The 22,338-nt window shown below is 44.3% G+C and overlaps 1 protein-coding gene across 1 annotated transcript; it reads left to right on the top strand.

Annotated features, from left to right (window-relative positions):
• Nucleotides 1–1,539: 1,539 nt before the first annotated feature.
• LOC138637667 (latent-transforming growth factor beta-binding protein 4-like) lies at nucleotides 1,540–21,723 on the top strand. Its single transcript, XM_069726504.1, has 3 exons — nucleotides 1,540–1,650; nucleotides 17,711–17,766; nucleotides 19,637–21,723. The coding sequence occupies exons 1-3, from the start codon at nucleotides 1,640–1,642 to the stop codon at nucleotides 21,721–21,723; spliced, it is 2,154 nt and encodes a 717-aa protein (XP_069582605.1). The 5' UTR covers nucleotides 1,540–1,639.
• Nucleotides 21,724–22,338: the final 615 nt, after the last annotated feature.

Genomic DNA, 22,338 nt, shown 5'->3' with positions numbered 1-22,338 from the left:
CCAGATCTCACTGCAGAGCTGTGTCTGATAATAACCAACACAGTACAGCAGAGTTTAACTTTTTCCAGCTGCAGTTGTCCTCTTATGGTGCTTCAGCTTCCATCTCACAGAAAGCTAGGGTACAGAAAGGGCAGCACAGAAAGGGTACGTTCAGACTAGCGTTGTGCTAGTGTGCGTCGGCGCCGCGTCGGGCAACGCAGCGGCGACGCACGCATCATGCGCCCCTATGTTTAACATGGGGGACGCATGCGTTTTTGCTTGTTTCCTTTTGCGACAAATGCGTCTTTTTTGCCGCAAGCGTCGGACCAAGAAAACGCAACAAGTTGCATTTTTCTTGCGTCCGATTTTCGGCAAAAAACGACGCACGCGTCGCAAAACGCAGCGTTTTTGCGTGCGTTTTGCCGCGTTTTTCGGTGCGTTGTGCGTCGCGTCGCCGATGCAGCGGCGCACAACGCTAGTCTGAACGTAGCCAAAGGCAGACAAAAATGTAAGAGGACAATGGCTGCTGGAAATGTGTGAAATGTGTTTGTAATGAGACAAAGCTCATCTCTGCTGTACTGTGTTAGTTGTAATCACACACAGCTCTGCAGTGAAATAAGGAGAGCAGTCAGTCATTACATGTCTTACTCTGGTAACGCCACCTTTCACTTATAATAAGAGCTGGAGGCAGATTCTTAGGGAGATCTAAGTCCGGCCCTTAGATATTAACAATTCATTTACATATTATGAAAAATGTTGATTTCTCTGAAATATGACATCGGATCACATATATCAAGGTATCATTTTGTTTAACTTTTTATGACTTACATTCCCATATAGATGGCTTAGGAGGGTTGATCCTACTGGGAGATCCCTTTACTTTGCAAATTCAACAGAAATTGGACAGTGCATGTGAATGAGACCATTGACTATAAAAACCATGTATGTGAAAATAGAACATGTGAATGGGGCCTTATCAGACACTAACAAAAAAAATGAGCTGTGAGTCGCATCCCTCAATGGCTTAATATGAAATATCCAACCTTAAATATCCATGAGGATCAGTTGTTAGAGAGCAAGGAGCCCGTATATCGCTCTTGTACAGGGGATCCCTGCTGTCCGTGTCCATCCCTGTGCTCCATATACCATAAAGCTGGTATGGAGCAGTAACACTGTCTTGTGTATGAGCCCAAATAATGCAGAACTGCTGGTAAACCTCCTGTCTGGTACATAAACAGAGAAGGAGGCTGGCTTTGGCCTTGAAATGAGCCGCCAGTCAGCCCCTATCGCTTATTCCATTGGTCAAGTGTTGTTCTGGGTCAAGCACAGAACTCAGACACAGCAGGATCAGGGCATCGGAGCTAATAGGAAAATACGAATAAGTTATCTTAAAATTAATTTGTTATATTTTTATAGGCTGGAAACCCTTTCAAACACATATAAAAGTGCTCAATGTACTGGATTGAGAATAAAAAAAAATTATATTCTTTCTTTTTTTTTTCAAAAAATTACAGGTTTAGGGAGGATATTTAGTGCTCGACCCCTGGATAAATATTCTTGAAACTTCTATAAAATCAAAAGTCTCATCAAGTTTTTATTGAAGCCAGGAGATCTTCCTATAACACAGAACTAAAGCTGCCAGTTATTATTCCTGTCAAGCATGATGTGTTGGTAAGTCTGCCCTGGTGAAATATCTCCATGTGTGCTTTTTTATTTGGAGCATCTGTCATGGATATCATCAAGATCATCTTTACTGTCCATTGCTCGGGATGACAGATGTGTATAATATTGGAAGCTCTTCAAAAGTGAAGTTTATCATTTGCCATTTGCCATTTATTACCTGCGGGTTCCTAGTAGTTACAGATGGACGTAGGCAGCAAAACTTCATAAAACCTCTCTATAGAGGATCAGGCCATATCCTCCATAGATAGGGTCCTTATGCACATGACCATGAGGAAAGTCTGTAGCATACCGTGCTATCCGTACTATTTTTTTCTTACCATGTTTCCACATGGTGCTACTGAAATTTAGCATGTATATCGATCAGCCACAACCTGAAACCACTTACCTAATACAGTGTAGATTTATCTTGTGATAGTAAAACAAGTCTGTCGAGTTGAGGTATGGACTCAACAAGACCTTAGAAGTGACGTGGTATCTGTCACCAACATGTTAGTAGCCGATCCTTTCACTTTACTTTCAAGTAACTTTTCAGAATAGTGTGTGCAAACAGGAAAAATCACACTGGCCATTATATGACTTGTATCCGGCATTTTCACCAGTTTTCTTATCAGGCTCTAGCTCTAAATTTGCAGTTGTCTCTGAGCTGGTGGACAAGACTAGCTGCTGTGATGTTTCCCATATATATCACACAAAGAAATGAGAGATTCCTGCTCTTTTGTTGTGAATTCTGTGGCAGAGCTCCCTCCTGTGGTCACAAGTGGTACTTCGGCTGATTCTCTCTGGGAGCTTCCGTTTGTGGAGGAAACTGGTACTGCTGCTTCTGAGTTTCCTTCCTCAGGTGATCTGGTGAGGTCGTTAGGTGCTTCTCTACTTAACCCCACCTAATGCTTTGATTCTTGCTTCCTGTCAATGTTCCAGTGTTGGACTTGTGTTTCTCTGGATCATTCCTGTGGCCTGCTGCTCTGCATAGCTAAGTGCTTCTTTGCTATTTGTTGCTATTTTTTCTGTCCAGCTTGTCTATTTGTTTTGCTGGAAGCTCTGGGACGCAAAGGGTGTACCTCCGTGCCGTTAGTTCGGTACGGAGGGTCTTTTTGCCCCTTTCCGTGGTTTTCTTTAGGGTTTTGTGTAGACCGCAAAGTTATCTTTCCTATCCTCGTTCTGTCTAGAATATCGGGCCTCACTTTGCTGAATCTATTTCATCCCTACGTTTGTCTTTTCATCTTACTCACAGTCATTATATGTGGGGGGCTGCCTTTTCCTTTGGGGTATTTCTCTGAGGCAAGGTAGGCTTATTTTTTCTATCTTCAGGCTAGTTAGTTTCTCAGGCTGTGCCGAGTTGCATAGGGAGCTTTAGGCGCAATCCACGGCTGCCTCTAGTGTTGTTTGGAGAGGATCAGGGATTGCGGTCTGCAGAGTTCCCACGTCTCAGAGCTCGTTCTATTATTTTGGGTTATTGTCAGATCACTGTATGTGCTCTGACCTCCATGTCCATTGTGATACTGAATTGCCTTTCATAACAGTACAGGAAGCCAAAAGTACTAATGATTCTCAATAGAGGGAAAAAAGAAGTTCTGAGACCATTTTTTTTTCTTGGCTTTGTGTTTTGTCTTTTTTTTTCCCCTAGACATTTGGGTGGTTCAGTACACAGGTGTAGCGATGGACATTAGAAGTCTGTCTTCATTTGTGGATCAGCTCTCGGCAAGAGTACAAAAGATTCAAGACACTATTGATCAGAAATCTATGTTAGAACCAAGAATTCCTATTTCTGATTTGTTTTTTGGAGATAGAACTAAGTTTCTGAGTTTCAAAAATAATTGTAAGTTATTTCTGGCCTTGAAACCTCGTTCCTCTGGTGATCCAGTTCAACAGGTTTTGATTATTATTTCTTTTTTGCGTGGCGATCCTCAGGACTGGGCATTTTCTCTTGCGCCAGGAGATCCTGCATTAAGTAATATCAATGCGTTTTTCCTGGCGCTCGGATTGCTGTACGATGAGCCTAATTCAGTGGATCAGGCAGAAAAGAATTTGCTGGCTCTTTGTCAGGGTCAGGATGAGATAGAGGTATATTGCCAGAAATTTAGAAAATGGTCAGTGCTCACTCAATGGAATGAATCTGCGCTGGCAGCTATGTTCAGAAAGGGTCTCTCTGAAGCCCTTAAGGATGTCATGGTGGGATTTCCTATGCCTGCTGGTTTGAATGAGTCTATGTCTTTGGCTATTCAGATCGGTCGACGCTTGCGTGAGCGTAAATCTGTGCACCATTTGGCGGTATTACCTGAGCTTAAACCTGAGCCTATGCAGTGCGATAGGACTTTGACCAGAGTTGAACGGCAAGAACACAGACGTCTGAATGGGCTGTGTTTCTACTGTGGTGATTCCACTCATGCTATCTCTGATTGTCCTAAGCGCACTAAGCGGTTCGCTAGGTCTGCCACCATTGGTACGGTACAGTCAAAATTTCTTCTGTCTGTTACCTTGATCTGCTCTTTGTCATCACATTCTGTCATGGCGTTTGTGGATTCAGGCGCTGCTCTGAATTTGATGGACTTGGAATATGCTAAGCGTTGTGGGTTTTTCTTGGAGCCCTTGCAGTGTCCTATTCCATTGAGAGTTATTGATGCTACGCCTTTGGCCAAGAATAAGCCTCAATACTGGACCCAGCTGACCATGTGCATGGCTCCTGCACATCAGGAGGATATTCGCTTTCTGGTGTTGCATAATCTGCATGATGTGGTCGTGTTGGGGTTGCCATGGCTACAAGCCCATAATCCAGTATTGGATTGGAAATCCATGTCGGTGTCCAGCTGGGGTTGTCAGGGGGTACATGGTGATGTTCCATTTTTGTCAATTTCGTCATTCACCCCTTCTGAGGTTCCAGAGTTCTTGTCTGATTACCGGGATGTATTTGATGAGCCCAAGTCCGATGCCCTACCTCCGCATAGGGATTGTGATTGTGCTATCAATTTGATTCCTGGTGGTAAATTCCCAAAAGGTCGACTGTTTAATTTATCCGTGCCTGAGCACACCGCTATGCGCAGTTATGTGAAGGAATCCCTGGAGAAGGGGCATATTCGCCCGTCATCGTCGCCATTAGGAGCAGGATTTTTTTTTGTAGCCAAAAAGGATGTTTCGCTGAGACCTTGTATAGATTATCGTCTTCTTAATAAGATCACTGTTAAATTTCAGTACCCCTTGCCTTTGTTATCTGATTTGTTTGCTCGGATTAAGGGGGCTAGTTGGTTCACCAAGATTGATCTTCGTGGTGCGTATAATCTGGTGCGAATCAGGCGAGGCGATGAATGGAAAACTGCATTTAATGTTATGGCTGGCAATCAGGCAACACAGCGTGCAGTAATCAGCGCACATACAGAGATCTGGCAACAACCCAAAACAATAGGACGAGCTCTGAGACGTGGAATCTCTGTAGACTGCAGTACCTGATCTATCCTCACACAACTGTAAGCAGCAGTGGATTGCGCCTATCCACTACCTATGCAACTCGGCACTGCCTGAGGAGCTGACTAGCCTGAAGATAGAAATACAAGCCTGACTTACCTCAGAGAAATACCCCAAAGGAATAGGCAGCCCCCACATATAATGACTGTTAGCAAGATGAAAAGACAAACGTAGGAATGAAATAGATTCAGCAAAGTGAGGCCCGATATTCTAGACAGAGCGAGGATAGCAAAGAGAACTATGCAGTCTACAAAAAACCCTAAAACGAAAACCACGCAAAGGGGCAAAAAGACCCACCGTGCCGAACTAACAGCACGGCGGTGCACCCCTTTGCTTCTCAGAGCTTCCAGCAAAAGTTAATAGCAAGCTGGACAGAAAAAACAGAAAACAAACTAGAAGCACTTATCTAGCAGAGCAGCAGGCCCAAGGAAAGATGCAGTAGCTCAGATCCAACACTGGAACATTGACAAGGAGCAAGGAAGACAGACTCAGGTGGAGCTAAATAGCAAGGCAGCCAACGAGCTCACCAAAACACCTGAGGGAGGAAGCCCAGAGACTGCAATACCACTTGTGACCACAGAAGTGAACTCAGCCACAGAATTCACAACAGTACCCCCCCCTTGAGGAGGGGTCACCGAACCCTCACCAGAACCCCCAGGCCGACCAGGATGAGCCACATGAAAGGCACGAACAAGATCTGGGGCATGGACATCAGAGGCAAAAACCCAGGAATTATCTTCCTGAGCATAACCCTTCCATTTGACCAGATACTGGAGTTTCCGTCTAGAGACACGAGAATCCAAAATCTTCTCCACAATATACTCCAATTCCCCCTCCACCAAAACAGGGGCAGGAGGCTCCACAGATGGAACCATAGGTGCCACGTATCTCCTCAACAACGACCTATGGAATACATTATGTATGGAAAAGGAGTCTGGGAGGGTCAGACGAAAAGACACCGGATTGAGAATCTCAGAAATCCTATACGGACCAATAAAACGAGGTTTAAATTTAGGAGAGGAAACCTTCATAGGTATATGACGAGAAGATAACCAAACCAGATCCCCAACACGAAGTCGGGGTCCCACACGGCATCTGCGATTAGCGAAAAGCTGAGCCTTCTCCTGGGACAAGGTCAAATTGTCCACTACCTGAGTCCAGATCTGCTGCAACCTGTCCACCACATAATCCACACCAGGACAGTCCGAAGACTCAACCTGTCCTGAAGAGAAACGAGGATGGAACCCAGAATTGCAGAAAAATGGAGAGACCAAGGTAGCCGAGCTGGCCCGATTATTAAGGGCGAACTCAGCCAACGGCAAAAATGACACCCAATCATCCTGGTCAGCGGAAACAAAACATCTCAGATATGTTTCCAAGGTCTGATTGGTTCGTTCGGTCTGGCCATTAGTCTGAGGATGGAAGGCCGAGGAAAAAGATAGGTCAATGCCCATCCTACCACAAAAGGCTCGCCAGAACCTCGAGACAAACTGGGAACCTCTGTCAGAAACAATATTCTCAGGAATGCCATGTAAACGAACCACATGCTGGAAGAACAAAGGCACCAAATCAGAGGAGGAAGGCAATTTAACCAAGGGCACCAGATGGACCATTTTAGAAAAGCGATCACAGACCACCCAAATGACAGACATTTTTTGAGAAACGGGAAGGTCAGAAATGAAATCCATCGAAATATGTGTCCAAGGCCTCTTCGGGACCGGCAAGGGCAAAAGCAACCCACTGGCACGTGAACAGCAGGGCTTAGCCCTAGCACAAATTCCACAGGACTGCACAAAAGCACGCACATCCCGTGACAGAGATGGCCACCAGAAGGATCTAGCAACCAACTCCCTGGTACCAAAGATTCCTGGATGACCGGCCAGCACCGAACAATGAAGTTCAGAGATAACTTTACTAGTCCACCTATCAGGGACGAACAGTTTCTCGGCCGGACAACGATCAGGTTTATTAGCCTGAAATTTCTGCAACACTCTCCGCAAATCAGGGGAGATGGCAGACACAATGACTCCTTCCTTGAGGATACTCGCCGGCTCAGATAACCCCGGAGAGTCGGGCACAAAACTCCTAGACAGAGCATCCGCCTTCACATTTTTAGAGCCCGGAAGGTATGAAATCACAAAATCAAAACGAGCAAAAAATAACGACCAACGGGCCTGTCTAGGATTCAAGCGCTTGGCAGACTCAAGATAAGTAAGGTTCTTATGATCAGTCAAAACCACCACGCGATGCTTAGCACCCTCAAGCCAATGACGCCACTCCTCGAATGCCCACTTCATGGCCAGCAACTCTCGGTTGCCCACATCATAATTACGCTCAGCAGCAGAAAATTTCCTGGAAAAGAAAGCACATGGTTTGAACACTGAGCAACCAGAACCTCTCTGTGACAAAACCGCCCCTGCACCAATCTCAGAAGCATCAACCTCGACCTGGAACGGAAGAGAAACATCAGGTTGACACAACACAGGGGCACAGCAAAAACGACGCTTCAACTCCTGAAAAGCTTCCACGGCAGCAGAAGACCAATTAACCAAATCAGCACCCTTCTTGGTCAAATCGGTCAATGGTCTGGCAATGCTAGAAAAATTACAGATGAAGCGACGATAAAAATTAGCAAAGCCCAGGAATTTCTGCAAACTTTTTAGAGATGTCGGCTGAGTCCAATCCTGGATGGCCTGAACCTTAACCGGATCCATCTCGATAGTAGAAGGGGAAAAGATGAACCCCAAAAATGAAACTTTCTGCACACCGAAGAGACACTTTGATCCCTTCACGAACAAGGAATTAGCACGCAGTACCTGGAAAACCATTCTGACTTGCTTCACATGAGACTCCCAATCATCTGAGAAGATCAAAATGTCATCCAAGTAAACAATCAAGAATTTATCCAGATACTCACGGAAAATGTCATGCATAAAAGACTGAAAAACAGATGGAGCATTGGCAAGTCCGAACGGCATCACCAGATACTCAAAATGACCCTCGGGCGTATTAAATGCCGTTTTCCATTCATCTCCCTGCCTGATTCTCACCAGATTATACGCACCACGAAGATCAATCTTAGTAAACCAACTAGCCCCCTTAATCCGAGCAAACAAGTCAGAAATCAATGGCAAGGGATACTGAAACTTAACAGTGATCTTATTAAGAAGGCGGTAATCAATACACGGTCTTAGCGAACCATCCTTCTTGGCTACAAAAAAGAACCCTGCTCCCAATGGTGACGACGATGGGCGAATATGTCCCTTCTCCAGGGACTCCTTCACATAACTGCGCATAGCGGTGTGTTCAGGTACGGACAAATTAAATAAACGACCCTTAGGGAATTTACTACCAGGAATCAAATCGATAGCACAATCACAATTCCTATGCGGAGGTAGGGCATCAGACTTGGACTCTTCAAATACATCCTGAAAGTCCGACAAGAACTCTGGGATGTCAGAAGGAATGGATGACGAAATAGACAAAAATGGAACATCACCATGTACTCCCTGACAACCCCAGCTGGTTACCGACATAGAGTTCCAATCCAATACTGGATTATGGGTTTGTAGCCATGGCAACCCCAACACGACCACATCATGCAGATTATGCAGTACCAGAAAGCGAATAACTTCCTGATGTGCAGGAGCCATGCACATGGTCAGCTGGGCCCAGTACTGAGGCTTATTCTTGGCCAAAGGTGTAGCATCAATTCCTCTCAACGGAATAGGACACCGCAAAGGCTCCAAGAAAAATCCACAACGTTTAGCATAATCCAAATCCATCAGATTCAGGGCAGCGCCTGAATCCACAAACGCCATGACAGAATATGATGACAAAGAGCACATTAAGGTAATGGACAAAAGGAATTTGGACTGTACAGTACCAATAACGGCAGAGCTATCGAACCGCCTAGTGCGTTTAGGACAATTAGAAATAGCATGAGTAGAATCACCACAATAGAAACACAGTCTGTTCAGACGTCTGTGTTCGTGCCGTTCTACTTTAGTCATAGTCCTGTCGCACTGCATAGGCTCAGGCTTACTCTCAGACAATACCGCCAGATGGTGCACAGATTTACGCTCGCGCAAGCGACGACCGATCTGAATGGCCAAGGACATAGACTCATTCAAACCAGCAGGCATAGGAAATCCCACCATTACATCCTTAAGAGCTTCAGAGAGACCCTTTCTGAACAAAGCCGCTAGTGCAGATTCATTCCACAGAGTGAGTACTGACCATTTTCTAAATTTCTGACAATATACTTCTACATCATCCTGACCCTGGCATAAAGCCAGCAGATTTTTCTCAGCTTGATCCACTGAATTAGGCTCATCGTAAAGCAATCCCAGCGCCTGGAAAAATGCATCAACATTACTCAATGCAGAATCTCCTGGTGCAAGAGAAAACGCCCAGTCCTGTGGGTCGCCGCGCAAAAAAGAAATAATAATCAAAACCTGTTGAATAGGATTACCAGAAGAATGAGGTTTCAAGGCCAAAAATAGCTTACAATTATTTCTGAAGCTCAGGAACTTAGTTCTGTCACCAAAAAACAAATCAGGAATCGGAATTCTTGGTTCTAGCATCGATTTCTGATCAATAGTATCTTGAATCTTTTGTACATTTACAACGAGATTATCCATTGAGGAGCACAGAGCCTGAATATCCATGTCCACAGCTGTGTCCTGAAGCACTCTAATGTCTAGGGGAAAAAAAAGACTGAAGACAGAGCTAAGAAAAAAAAATGATGTCAGGATTTCTTTTTTCCCTCTATTGGAAATCATTGAAGGGCTCCTTGTACTGTTATGGCTGGCAATCAGGCAACACAGCGTGCAGTAATCAGCGCACATACAGAGATCTGGCAACAACCCAAAACAATAGGACGAGCTCTGAGACGTGGAATCTCTGTAGACTGCAGTACCTGATCTATCCTCACACAACTGTAAGCAGCAGTGGATTGCGCCTATCCACTACCTATGCAACTCGGCACTGCCTGAGGAGCTGACTAGCCTGAAGATAGAAATACAAGCCTGACTTACCTCAGAGAAATACCCCAAAGGAATAGGCAGCCCCCACATATAATGACTGTTAGCAAGATGAAAAGACAAACGTAGGAATGAAATAGATTCAGCAAAGTGAGGCCCGATATTCTAGACAGAGCGAGGATAGCAAAGAGAACTATGCAGTCTACAAAAAACCCTAAAACGAAAACCACGCAAAGGGGCAAAAAGACCCACCGTGCCGAACTAACAGCACGGCGGTGCACCCCTTTGCTTCTCAGAGCTTCCAGCAAAAGTTAATAGCAAGCTGGACAGAAAAAACAGAAAACAAACTAGAAGCACTTATCTAGCAGAGCAGCAGGCCCAAGGAAAGATGCAGTAGCTCAGATCCAACACTGGAACATTGACAAGGAGCAAGGAAGACAGACTCAGGTGGAGCTAAATAGCAAGGCAGCCAACGAGCTCACCAAAACACCTGAGGGAGGAAGCCCAGAGACTGCAATACCACTTGTGACCACAGAAGTGAACTCAGCCACAGAATTCACAACAATTTAATACGCCCGAGGGTCATTTTGAGTATCTAGTGATGCCATTCGGACTTGCCAATGCTCCATCAGTGTTTCAGTCCTTTATGCATGACATCTTCCGAGAGTACCTGGATAAATTCCTGATTGTGTACTTGGATGACATTTTGATCTTCTCGGATGATTGGGAGTCTCATGTGAAACAGGTCAGAACGGTTTTTCAGGTCCTGCGTGCTAATTCTTTGTTTGTGAAGGGATCAAAGTGTCTCTTTGGTGTGCAGAAGGTTTCATTTTTGGGGTTCATCTTTTCCCCTTCTACTATCGAGATGGATCCTGTTAAGGTCCAAGCCATCCATGACTGGACTCAGCCGACATCTCTGAAAAGTCTGCAAAAGTTCCTGGGCTTTGCTAATTTTTATCGTCGCTTCATCTGCAATTTTTCTAGTATTGCCAAACCATTGAACGATTTGACCAAGAAGGGTGCTGATTTGGTCAATTGGTCTTCTGCTGCTGTGGAAGCTTTTCAAGAGTTGAAGCGTCGTTTTTCTTCTGCCCCTGTGTTGTGTCAACCTGATGTTTCTCTTCCGTTCCAGGTCGAGGTTGATGCTTCTGAGATTGGAGCAGGGGCTGTTTTGTCGCAGAGAGGTTCTGATTGTTCAGTGATGAAACCATGCGCTTTTTTTTCCAGGAAGTTTTCGCCTGCTGAGCGGAATTATGATGTGGGCAACCGAGAGTTGCTGGCCATGAAGTGGGCATTCGAGGAGTGGCGTCATTGGCTTGAAGGAGCTAAGCATCGCGTGGTGGTATTGACTGATCATAAGAACCTGACTTATCTCGAGTCTGCTAAGCGTTTGAATCCTAGACAGGCTCGTTGGTCGCTGTTTTTCGCCCGTTTTGACTTTGCGATTTCGTACCTTCCGGGCTCTAAAAATGTGAAGGCGGATGCTCTGTCTAGGAGTTTTGTGCCCGACTCTCCGGGTTTATCTGAGCCGGCGGGTATCCTCAAGGAAGGAGTAATTGTGTCTGCCATCTCCCCTGATTTGCGGCGGGTGCTGCAAAAATTTCAGGCTAATAAACCTGATCGTTGTCCAGCGGAGAAACTGTTTGTCCCGGATAGGTGGACAAATAAAGTGATCTCTGAGGTTCATTGTTCGGTGTTGGCTGGTCATCCTGGAATCTTTGGTACCAGAGAGTTAGTGGCTAGATCCTTTTGGTGGCCATCTCTGTCGCGGGATGTGCGTTCTTTTGTGCAGTCCTGTGGGATTTGTGCTCGGGCTAAGCCCTGCTGTTCTCGTGCCAGTGGGTTGCTTTTGCCCTTGCCGGTCCCGAAGAGACCTTGGACACATATCTCTATGGATTTTAATTCAGATCTTCCCGTCTCTCAAAAGATGTCAGTCATTTGGGTGGTCTGTGATTGCTTTTCTAAGATGGTCCATCTGGTACCCTTGTCCAAGTTGCCTTCCTCCTCTGATTTGGTGCCATTGTTCTTCCAGCATGTGGTTCGTTTGCATGGCATTCCAGAGAATATCGTTTCTGACAGAGGTTCCCAGTTTGTTTCGAGGTTTTGGCGAGCCTTTTGTGGTAGGATGGGCATTGACTTGTCTTTTTCCTCAGCTTTTCATCCTCAGACTAATGGCCAGACCGAACGAACCAATCAGACCTTGGAAACCTATCTGAGATGCTTTGTTTCTGCCGATCAGGATGACTGGGTGTCCTTTTTGCCTTTGGCTGAGTTCGCACTTAATAATCGGGCCAGCTCGGCTACCTTGGTTTCGCCATTTTTCTGCAATTCTGGGTTCCATCCTCGTTTCTCTTCGGGACAGGTTGAGTCTTCGGACTGTCCTGGTGTGGATGCTGTGGTGGACAGGTTGCAGCAGATTTGGACTCATGTAGTGGACAATTTGACCTTGTCCCAGGAGAAGGCTCAACTTTTCGCTAATCGCAGACGCCGTGTGGGTCCCCGACTTCGTGTTGGGGATCTGGTTTGGTTATCTTCTCGTCATATTCCTATGAAGGTTTCCTCTCCGAAGTTTAAACCTTGTTTCATTGGTCCTTATAGGATTTCTGAGGTTATTAATCCTGTGTCTTTTCGTCTGACCCTCCCAGATTCTTTTTTCATACATAACGTCTTCCATAGGTCATTGTTGCGGAGATACGTGGCACCTATAGTTCCATCTGTTGACCCTCCTGCCCCGGTTTTGGTGGAGGGGGAATTGGAGTATATTGTGGAGAAGATTTTGGATTCTCGTGTTTCAAGACGGAAACTCCAGTATCTGGTTAAATGGAAGGGTTATGCTCAGGAGGATAATTCCTGGGTTTTTGCCTCTGATGTCCATGCTCCCGATCTTGTTCGTGCCTTTCATGTGGCTCATCCTGGTCGGCCTGGGGGCTCTGGTGAGGATTCGGTGACCCCTCCTCAAGGGGGGGTACTGTTGTGAATTCTGTGGCAGAGCTCCCTCCTGTGGTCACAAGTGGTACTTCGGCTGATTCTCTCTGGGAGCTTCCGTTTGTGGAGGAAACTGGTACTGCTGCTTCTGAGTTTCCTTCCTCAGGTGATCTGGTGAGGTCGTTAGGTGCTTCTCTACTTAACCCCACCTAATGCTTTGATTCTTGCTTCCTGTCAATGTTCCAGTGTTGGACTTGTGTTTCTCTGGATCATTCCTGTGGCCTGCTGCTCTGCATAGCTAAGTGCTTCTTTGCTATTTGTTGCTATTTTTTCTGTCCAGCTTGTCTATTTGTTTTGCTGGAAGCTCTGGGACGCAAAGGGTGTACCTCCGTGCCGTTAGTTCGGTACGGAGGGTCTTTTTGCCCCTTTGCGTGGTTTTCTTTAGGGTTTTGTGTAGACCGCAAAGTTATCTTTCCTATCCTCGTTCTGTCTAGAATATCGGGCCTCACTTTTCTGAATCTATTTCATCCCTACGTTTGTCTTTTCATCTTACTCACAGTCATTATATGTGGGGGGCTGCCTTTTCCTTTGGGGTATTTCTCTGAGGCAAGGTAGGCTTATTTTTTCTATCTTCAGGCTAGTTAGTTTCTCAGGCTGTGCCGAGTTGCATAGGGAGCTTTAGGCGCAATCCACGGCTGCCTCTAGTGTTGTTTGGAGAGGATCAGGGATTGCGGTCTGCAGAGTTCCCACGTCTCAGAGCTCGTTCTATTATTTTGGGTTATTGTCAGATCACTGTATGTGCTCTGACCTCCATGTCCATTGTGATACTGAATTGCCTTTCATAACATCTTTATTCCTTAGCAAGCGAACAGTCAGAAGCAAGAGCAACACAGAGGAGATTATATTGGTGTTCTGAGCAGGGTAGATGTGAATCCAGTTCTGGGGTGAGTTAAAAGACTTGTTAGAAAACTCAAGACTATGTTCCAGTTCTGGGGTGAGTTAAAAGACTTGTTAGAAAACTTAAGACTATGTTTCTGAATCTCCTTTTCCTTTTTTCACACACCGCTTATCGCCAATCCTTCCCCTTCTCCTCTCCATAAAATATAACAAGAGGTGTGACCTGACATCTCACTTTGCTGGCTGTCTGCTTTGACAAGAAAGATTTGAGCTGTTTTTCAGCGTGGATGATAAATTAAGAAGCAAAGAAAATAGGAAGAAGTGGCTCATAAGTGTAGAAAGAAGCAGATATATCTGATAATATATATTACAAAGTTACTTAAATTCAGTTGCTCTTTGATATATACAGAGTTTGTTGAAAGTCCATTTCACATTTAAGTCCTGTAAGTCGTGAGATGGAGCCTCCGAGGATCAGAATTATTTTTCCAACACTGTTGTGAATTCAGCTCTTGGGTTCCCTCCAGTAGTTGTTGGTGGGAATGCAGTTGTCTCTGACTCGCAGTCCTGGCCAGGTGTATCGGATAATTACAATTCTGACTGGGATATTTTGGTGTGCAGGATCCTTTAGCCCTTGCCAGTTGTCAATGTTTCTCTGGAAGTGTTGGATCTCTGCCTGGCCTCTCCTGCTTATCTGCCAGTTCAGCAAAGATAAGTGTCTGTTTCTTTTCCTGTGGCACACATGCAGTGTGCTTATTTTCAGTACTGTTCGTTTGTTTTACTTTTGTCCAGATTAGACTGTGTCTGTGTTTTCTCAGTCTGATTGGTTTCACTGGAGTTGCAGATATACGCTCCTACATCTTTAGTTAGATGTAGGAAGTTTTTTGTATATTCTGCTGTGGATTTTTTGAAGGGTTTTAATACTGACCGCACAGAACTCTGTCCTATCCTGTCCTATCTAGCTAGAGTGGCCTCCTGTGCTAAATCCTGTGTATGTTTTTTCCTCTCCGACTCACCGCCAATATTTGTGGGGGGCTGTCTATCCTTTGGGGATTTTCTCTGAGGCAAGACAGTATTCCGATTTCCATCTTTAGGGGTATTTAGTCCTCCGGCTGTGACGAGGTGTCTAGGTGTGTTAGGTACACTCCACGGCTACTTCTAGTTGCGGTGTTAAGTTCAGGTTTGTGGTCAGTATCATTATTGCGGTCAGTCATCATTATTCCTGAACAGTTTTTATAGTTTGTCAAGGAAATTTATCCTTCTGAAGCGATCACTAACATTAGTGAATACCACTGTGTAATATTTAGGAAGGTGCCACTCATCACATCCACGTCAATGTCAAAACCTGAAAGTTTCCAGCAGAATATTACTCAGCACCACACTTTCTGTGCCGACTTGTCTTTTTTTCTTTTTTTGCATAGTGCATTCCCAGGTTAGGGATAGACACACACTCAGCCCTCCTCATGTTGTCAAAGAAAGCATTGTTCTTCAGACCAGACCTCTTATTTCATTGCTCCATGGTCCACTTCCGAAGTTCACGTGCCTATTGTAGAATTGTAGGAAGTGAAAAAGGGTCAATTTTTCAGCAATAGTAGTTTTCCCCAATCAGACCAGATGGACTAGCCTTCACTCCCCACAAAGAGCCTTGGGCATCTTCACCCACTCGCTGGATCATCACTTGCCCTTCCTAGGACCACTATCTACTATTTTGGAGATACTCTCACCCAGTCAGAAAGCCACAAAATATTTTCTTTCAGATCCTTACATTTACCCATTTTTTGCTGGCAACATAACAAATCTAATTCACCCTTACCTGTCTTTGGATTTACGGTTATAGCTGATTGGTATCCCATTTACTTCCAGATAATAATTGATGCAATTTCTGCTTCAAAATCAGCAATTTAGTTGTATCTGTATATTATCGGTTTACATTTACTATTTATTGCCAAGTTTTTAGCATCCATTGTCTTATAGTATGTGGTAAAAAGTATGACCTACAGTGCGGAAAATAAGTATTTGATACACTGCCGATTTTGCAAGTTTTTCCCACCTACATGAAGAATGGAGAGGTCTGTAATTTTTATCGTAGCTACTAGTGAGGAGCGAGTGTACTCGTTGCTCGGGTTTTCCCGAGCACGCTCTGGTGGTCTCCGAGTACTTATGACTGCTCGGAGATTTAGTTTTCCTTGCTGCAGCTAGATAATTTACAGCTACTAGCTAGCCTGAGCACATGTGGGGGTTGCCTGGTTGCTAGGGAATCCCACATGTAATCAAGCTGGCTATTAGCTCTAAATCATGCAGCTGCGGCAAGGAAAACTAAATCTCCGAGCAGTCATAAATACTCGGCGGTCACCCGAGCGTGCTCTGGAAAACCCGAGCAACGAGTACACTCGCTCATCACTAGTAGGTACACTTCACCTGTGAGAGACAGAATACAAGAATAAAAACCAGAAAATCACATTGTATGATGAAATTGCATTTCATTGTGTGAAATAAGTATTTGATCACCTACCAAACATTAAGAATTTTGGCTCTCACAGACCTGTTTTTTTTTTAAAGAAGCCTCCTACTCTGCACTTATTACCTGTATTAATTGCACATGTTCGAAATTGTTAACTGTATAAAAGACACCTGTCCATACAATGAATCAGTCACACTCCAACCTTTCCACCATGGCCAAGACCAACGAGCCGTCTAAGGACATCAGGGACAAAATTGTAGTCCTGCATAAGGCTGGGAAGGGCTACAGGACAATAGGTGGATGGGAAAATTTGTTAAATCTGCAGTGTATGAAATACTTATTTTCCCCACTGTGTATAGCATATGATTAACCGTGGCACACTTGTTTTATTATACTGTACACTATACACCATGGCACACAGAGGTAGGAATTCATCAAACTGGCGTTTTCATGCACCACTCTTGATCTAGGGTATGCTGGAGTAGGATAGATTAAGTTAATTTAGAGGGAAATATTTTAGATGTCCGCGTGCCAGAAATGTATCCCGCTAATGGACCGGAGTACATTTCTGCTGTAATTTGCTCCACTTTTAAGTTATAAGGAATCTGTCAAGCTGTGCCAACCACTTCCCTTTCTGCTTTTGTCATTTTTCAAAAAGTTGGCATAAAAACACCAAAAAATATTGTACAACTACATGTTGTGCAAAAATTTCATTTTCTGGCAAAAAGGGCTTGATGAATTGGCTCCAGAATATGACCAAAAACCTTTCTAAAAAACACATATTGTGTCACATGTAAAAAACCCTCCATTGAATAACTCCTTCAATTACGGCTTAGTACATACGTGCGAGACCTAAAGCGTCTTGGGCTTTAGTGCTAGTCTACATATTGGTAGCGATCCAAAAATCCTAAAAATCTGTCCCGAACCTAAAATGGTTTCTCCAGGACTATAAATATGATGACCTATTCTTAGAATAGGTAAAATTTAGGGTCATCGTGAATTGGACAATCAGACAGCACCTAGCCTAGATGGGTCTTAAACGTGGTCTACAATCCAAGAAAAATATTTACCGCGGTGTACAATGATGCACCATTATATTTTATGTGTTCATGATTTTAAGACTTTTGCTGGACTCGAGTATAATTTTGCATTATTTCTTCTCCATTTGAACAGTCCGGCTCTCTGCATGAAAATCCATGCCCGAGCGTAATGGGGGCTTGACTAACTTTTCATTCAACTCTGTCATCAGAAAACCTACCGTATATTCAGCTTTGATGTCCTCCATTTCTCAACATTCTTAATCGTTATTCTTTTCCTTTTTTATGAGGGTTTCGTTGTTCCTGCTGACTTGGACGTCAATGACTGGACATTATGTCTTAGCCGGTAAGAACAATATTAATTGCATTAACCGTGATTTTAGATCAATGATATGATACATAAAATATCAGTTGTTATGTACAGGCCATTTTATTATCTGGATCAATGTTTACTAGCCTGTGGATCTCCATCTATTGCAAAACTAACCCTCCCCACAATGTCATTCTAGGAATTGTTTTATTTCGGCAGGTGGAGAGACCACCTACCTTGATGATGCATGGGTCATTTCTAGGACTTTGGTTTATGCAATATAATTGATTTGTATAAATACAGAACATCAAGTCCTTATACATTTACAGTGAACTGGTATTAACCATTATACCACAGACTACATGGAGAAGTTTTTTTTAATTTTCTTAGGACTGTAAAATGCAGCAATTATTGGATTTAATTCATTGTTTTAATATTTGAAACCAGAACAGAACAGAATATTCAGACCAGTTGTACTAACTTCATGAGTGGGACAAAGGGTTGACAAAGTAGCAAACCAAAAGAAAGGACAAAATTAGTCACCATATTTCACAATACATTATTGAATAGCTCTATTAACACCCGATGAGGCTGGTGTACTTACTTTGAAAATCCATATTAGAATGGTTGTATAATTCTTTTGCAATATTTAATCTTTAACCATCTAACCTGATTGACAGCTCCTCAGTGTCCTTCCTTCCTGCAGCTGTTCAATCTCTGCCCATCTAGCCTCATTGACAGTTCCTGAGTGTTCCTGATCAGATCTCACACTGCTCAGTACAAGCTGCAGCTATCAGTCAGGCTGGGTGGGCAGAGACTAAATACACCTGGACTCATGAGCTCTCTCCTTCTATAGCGAGACTAGACGTTCTATGAGATCCTTTTACTAATAGATGCAATGTGAAATCTGGTGACAGATCCTCTTAAAAAACAACTAAGGCTAGGTTCACATTGCGTTAATGGGTTAATGCTAGTGGACTCCGTTACATGTCGAAATTGTCGCAATTAGCGCCATGCAACGGATTCGTTAGTGCACCCATTGACGGCAATGTGCTAACGGATCTCTAGCACATCGCTAGCGCATGCTATTTTCGGCACACGCTAGCGATGTCCCGTTAGTTTCGGACAGACCGCGGACACTGCTTGCAGTGTCCGAGGTCCGTTCCTCGCTAGCGCAGATCGGGTATCTGCGCTAGTGGGATCGCCGAATGCGATCCCTTTTGGGACATTGCGTTAGCGTAATCCGCTAGCATATGCGCTAAACGGATTGCCCTAACGCAATGTGAACCTAGCCTAAGATTGGTGAAAGATGGAGGGAGTCAGGAAAAGAGCAGCAGATCCCTCTACAGATACATTACAGACTGGTCAGCTGGACCTGGATTGGGAACTGAACGTATGTGGATGGGATAGGAGTGGAGGGAATTCTGGGCTTTGTTTTAATTAGTTATTTAATTATGTAATTAAGCAAATGACTCGGTATCCATCAAAAAGAAACCTTGAAGGTCATTTTGAAACCCAATCCTTGGGCACCAAGAGAATTTGACCAAACCATGACCTTCTGTCTCTTCACCAATGTACTTTTCTCAGGAAACCATTGGTGGTCCAAGTTTATGAAACCCACCAATATGATCTATCACATATCAGGAGATCATTTTGACTGGATTTTAGAGATGAGTAAAATGATTGGAATTTGGATTGAGTCACAGAAATGAACACAGCCCTGATCCGGTTAACACGGAGAACCAGACTAGATGCCGGACAAGGGTAGTTGCACTCTTATTGTTCATCTCTACTGGATCTCCCCTTTGCTAAGTTCTATAGACTTGCATGTATGATGATGACGACCCCTCTGTACATTGTCTTATTTCCTTCTCGCCTAAAGCAATTATTTTGCATTCTCTTCCAGCAAACGACCTGTGTTCGTCAAAGGGTCTTCAGTGTCACAAAGATGCAGACTGCATGAGCACCATTAGTGGGGACTACTTTTGCGTTTGCAAAGATGGATATTCCGGTAATGGACAAGCATGTACTGACATTGATGAATGCTCCACCTCACTTCACCAGTGCCACCTACAAGCCACGTGTACAAACACACTTGGAAGCTACTCGTGCCAATGCAAACCTGGCTATAATGGAAATGGTTTAAATTGCACAGACATTAATGAATGTGCCAGTGGTAATGGCGGGTGCCACCCCGATGCACTTTGTACTAACATACCTGGAGACAAGACTTGTCAATGCCGGACGGGATACACAGGGAATGGACTCAATTGCTCAGATATTGATGAGTGCAAGAAAGCCAATTTATGCCACTGGAATGCCACTTGTATCAACAGTCCGGGGTCATTCCTCTGCACTTGCAATTCTGGGTTCAAAGGCAATGGTAACTATCTGTGTGTGGATATAGATGAATGCACGGATACCCCTGGAGTTTGCGCTCATGCTTTTGGATTCAGTGGGTGCAAAAACCTTCCCGGATCATACCAATGCACATGTTCAACCGGATATCAGAATACGGACAACAGGTGTGTGGACATCGACGAATGTGCCAACCGCATATGCAGTCCGTTCTCCACCTGTACCAATTCCCCGGGGTCTTATAGTTGCATTTGCCAGGAAGGTTTTAATGGAAATGGCTTGACTTGTGTAGACATTAATGAATGTGTGACGGGCAACAGATGCCACGCACAGGCCATCTGCAGCAATTTTTTGGGTAGCTATAACTGTACGTGCAGACAAGGCTTCTTTGGAAATGGACTTGCCTGCTCTGATATCAATGAATGTCTACAAGATAACACATGTCCTAGTGAATCCACCTGTCGCAACACAGAAGGATCGTTCCAGTGCGAATGTGCTTCAGGCTACATGATAAATCAGAGCCGGTGTGTTGATATAGACGAATGTAATATTGGGATCTGCAGTCCTGATGCTTCATGCCAAAATTTCCCAGGGAGCTTTAGATGTTCCTGCAAAAATGGTTTTACAGGAGACGGAAGAAGCTGTACAGATATAAATGAATGTGGGCAAAACAATGGAGGATGCCATGCCAATGCCAAGTGCACCAACCTCCCCGGATCTCTATCTTGTGCGTGCTTAAGTGGATTTTCTGGTGATGGCGTAAAACAATGCTTGGATATCGATGAATGTGCGTCGAACAATGGCAACTGCCTGTATGGAGCCGCATGCCTGAACTCACCTGGCTCGTATCGGTGTCTCTGTGCCACCGGTTTCCAAGCTGTTAACAATACGTCATGCCAAGACGTGGATGAATGCGGCACGATGGCTGGGGCCTGCCAACTCAATGCACAGTGCTTTAACACCTTTGGGTCTTTCTACTGCGAATGCCGATCCGGATTTAGTAATAACAATGGACTTAGCTGCAATGACATCGATGAGTGCCTGAGTGGCCCCTGCCACGGACAGGCCACGTGTACCAATACATTTGGTTCATATGACTGCAGATGCAACAGTGGGTTTGAAGGAAATGGCTTAAACTGTTCAGATATTGATGAATGCAGGAACCAGTTGACCTGTCATGAAAGCGCGTTGTGTTCCAACTTCCCTGGAAGTTATAGATGTCAGTGTTTACTGGGGTTTACTGGTGACGGATTTCTATGTAAAGACATCAATGAATGTTCATTAAGCAATCGTACCTGTATGGAAGGCGCCATATGCATCAACTCGGCGGGATCCTATGTTTGCTCCTGTCTGAATGGCACTCTGGTCCTTAATGGCAGCTGTTCTCAGCCGTCTACTGCCTGCAAGCCATCTTGCCACCCTAAGGCTCTTTGTCATGGCACCGCCGTTGGATACAAGTGTGTATGTGATGTAGGATTTCAAGGCAATGGTGTAGATTGTATAGACACCGATGAATGCCTAGAAGATGTGTGCAGAGATAACACAACCATCTGCGTGAACACCGTGGGGTCATATATGTGCATCTGCAAGTCGGGCTTCAGGCTTACCGGCTCTCAGTGTTCAGGTAAGACTTAGTGACTTCCGGAGGAACAATTAAAGGGGGTTTCCACTATACAGATAGATAAACCTATATAGATAAGTCTTCTATCTGCCATTTATTGTGATTTTGTTTCTAGTAGTTCTTAAAGGGTCAGTCTCTTAAAGATATCCTATGTTCTATCAGGCCATATGTTTGGAGGGATGTCTGCCTAGAATCATTTTTTTATGATCCTGAAGGGAGAACACCTCCTATTCTTGTGCATCCAGATAATCCGTGTGCCACATGGATGACTATACAGCAGCTGAGTAGTTAGATAGGAGACGCCAGTTGTGACAACTCCTTAATTATATTGGACATATTAAAGTAAATTTCAATTTGGCCACGAAATTCGATTTGCACTGAATCGATTTCTACAAATAGCCCCCAATTGCCCTAAAAGACATGTATGTGTGATTAATCACACTGATCAGACAAGGAATCACTGCCAGCTATGCATCCCCCATTGATCCTGCCTTACAGACTCTCCTATCTTTCCCTATCGGTATGATTTTATTCTCTTTTCCTCCCATACTAATCGTCTTCACTGCTATACTGTCACCCTTTGGGGCCAATCATTAAAGGAGTATTCCTATCTCCAAGATCCTACTCAA

This window comes from Ranitomeya imitator, chromosome 5 (assembly GCF_032444005.1).
Source record: "Ranitomeya imitator isolate aRanImi1 chromosome 5, aRanImi1.pri, whole genome shotgun sequence".
NCBI classification, from domain to species: Eukaryota; Metazoa; Chordata; class Amphibia; order Anura; family Dendrobatidae; genus Ranitomeya; species Ranitomeya imitator.
Note: the sequence above shows the minus strand (reverse complement) of the source record. Positions and strands in the feature narration are given on the sequence as shown.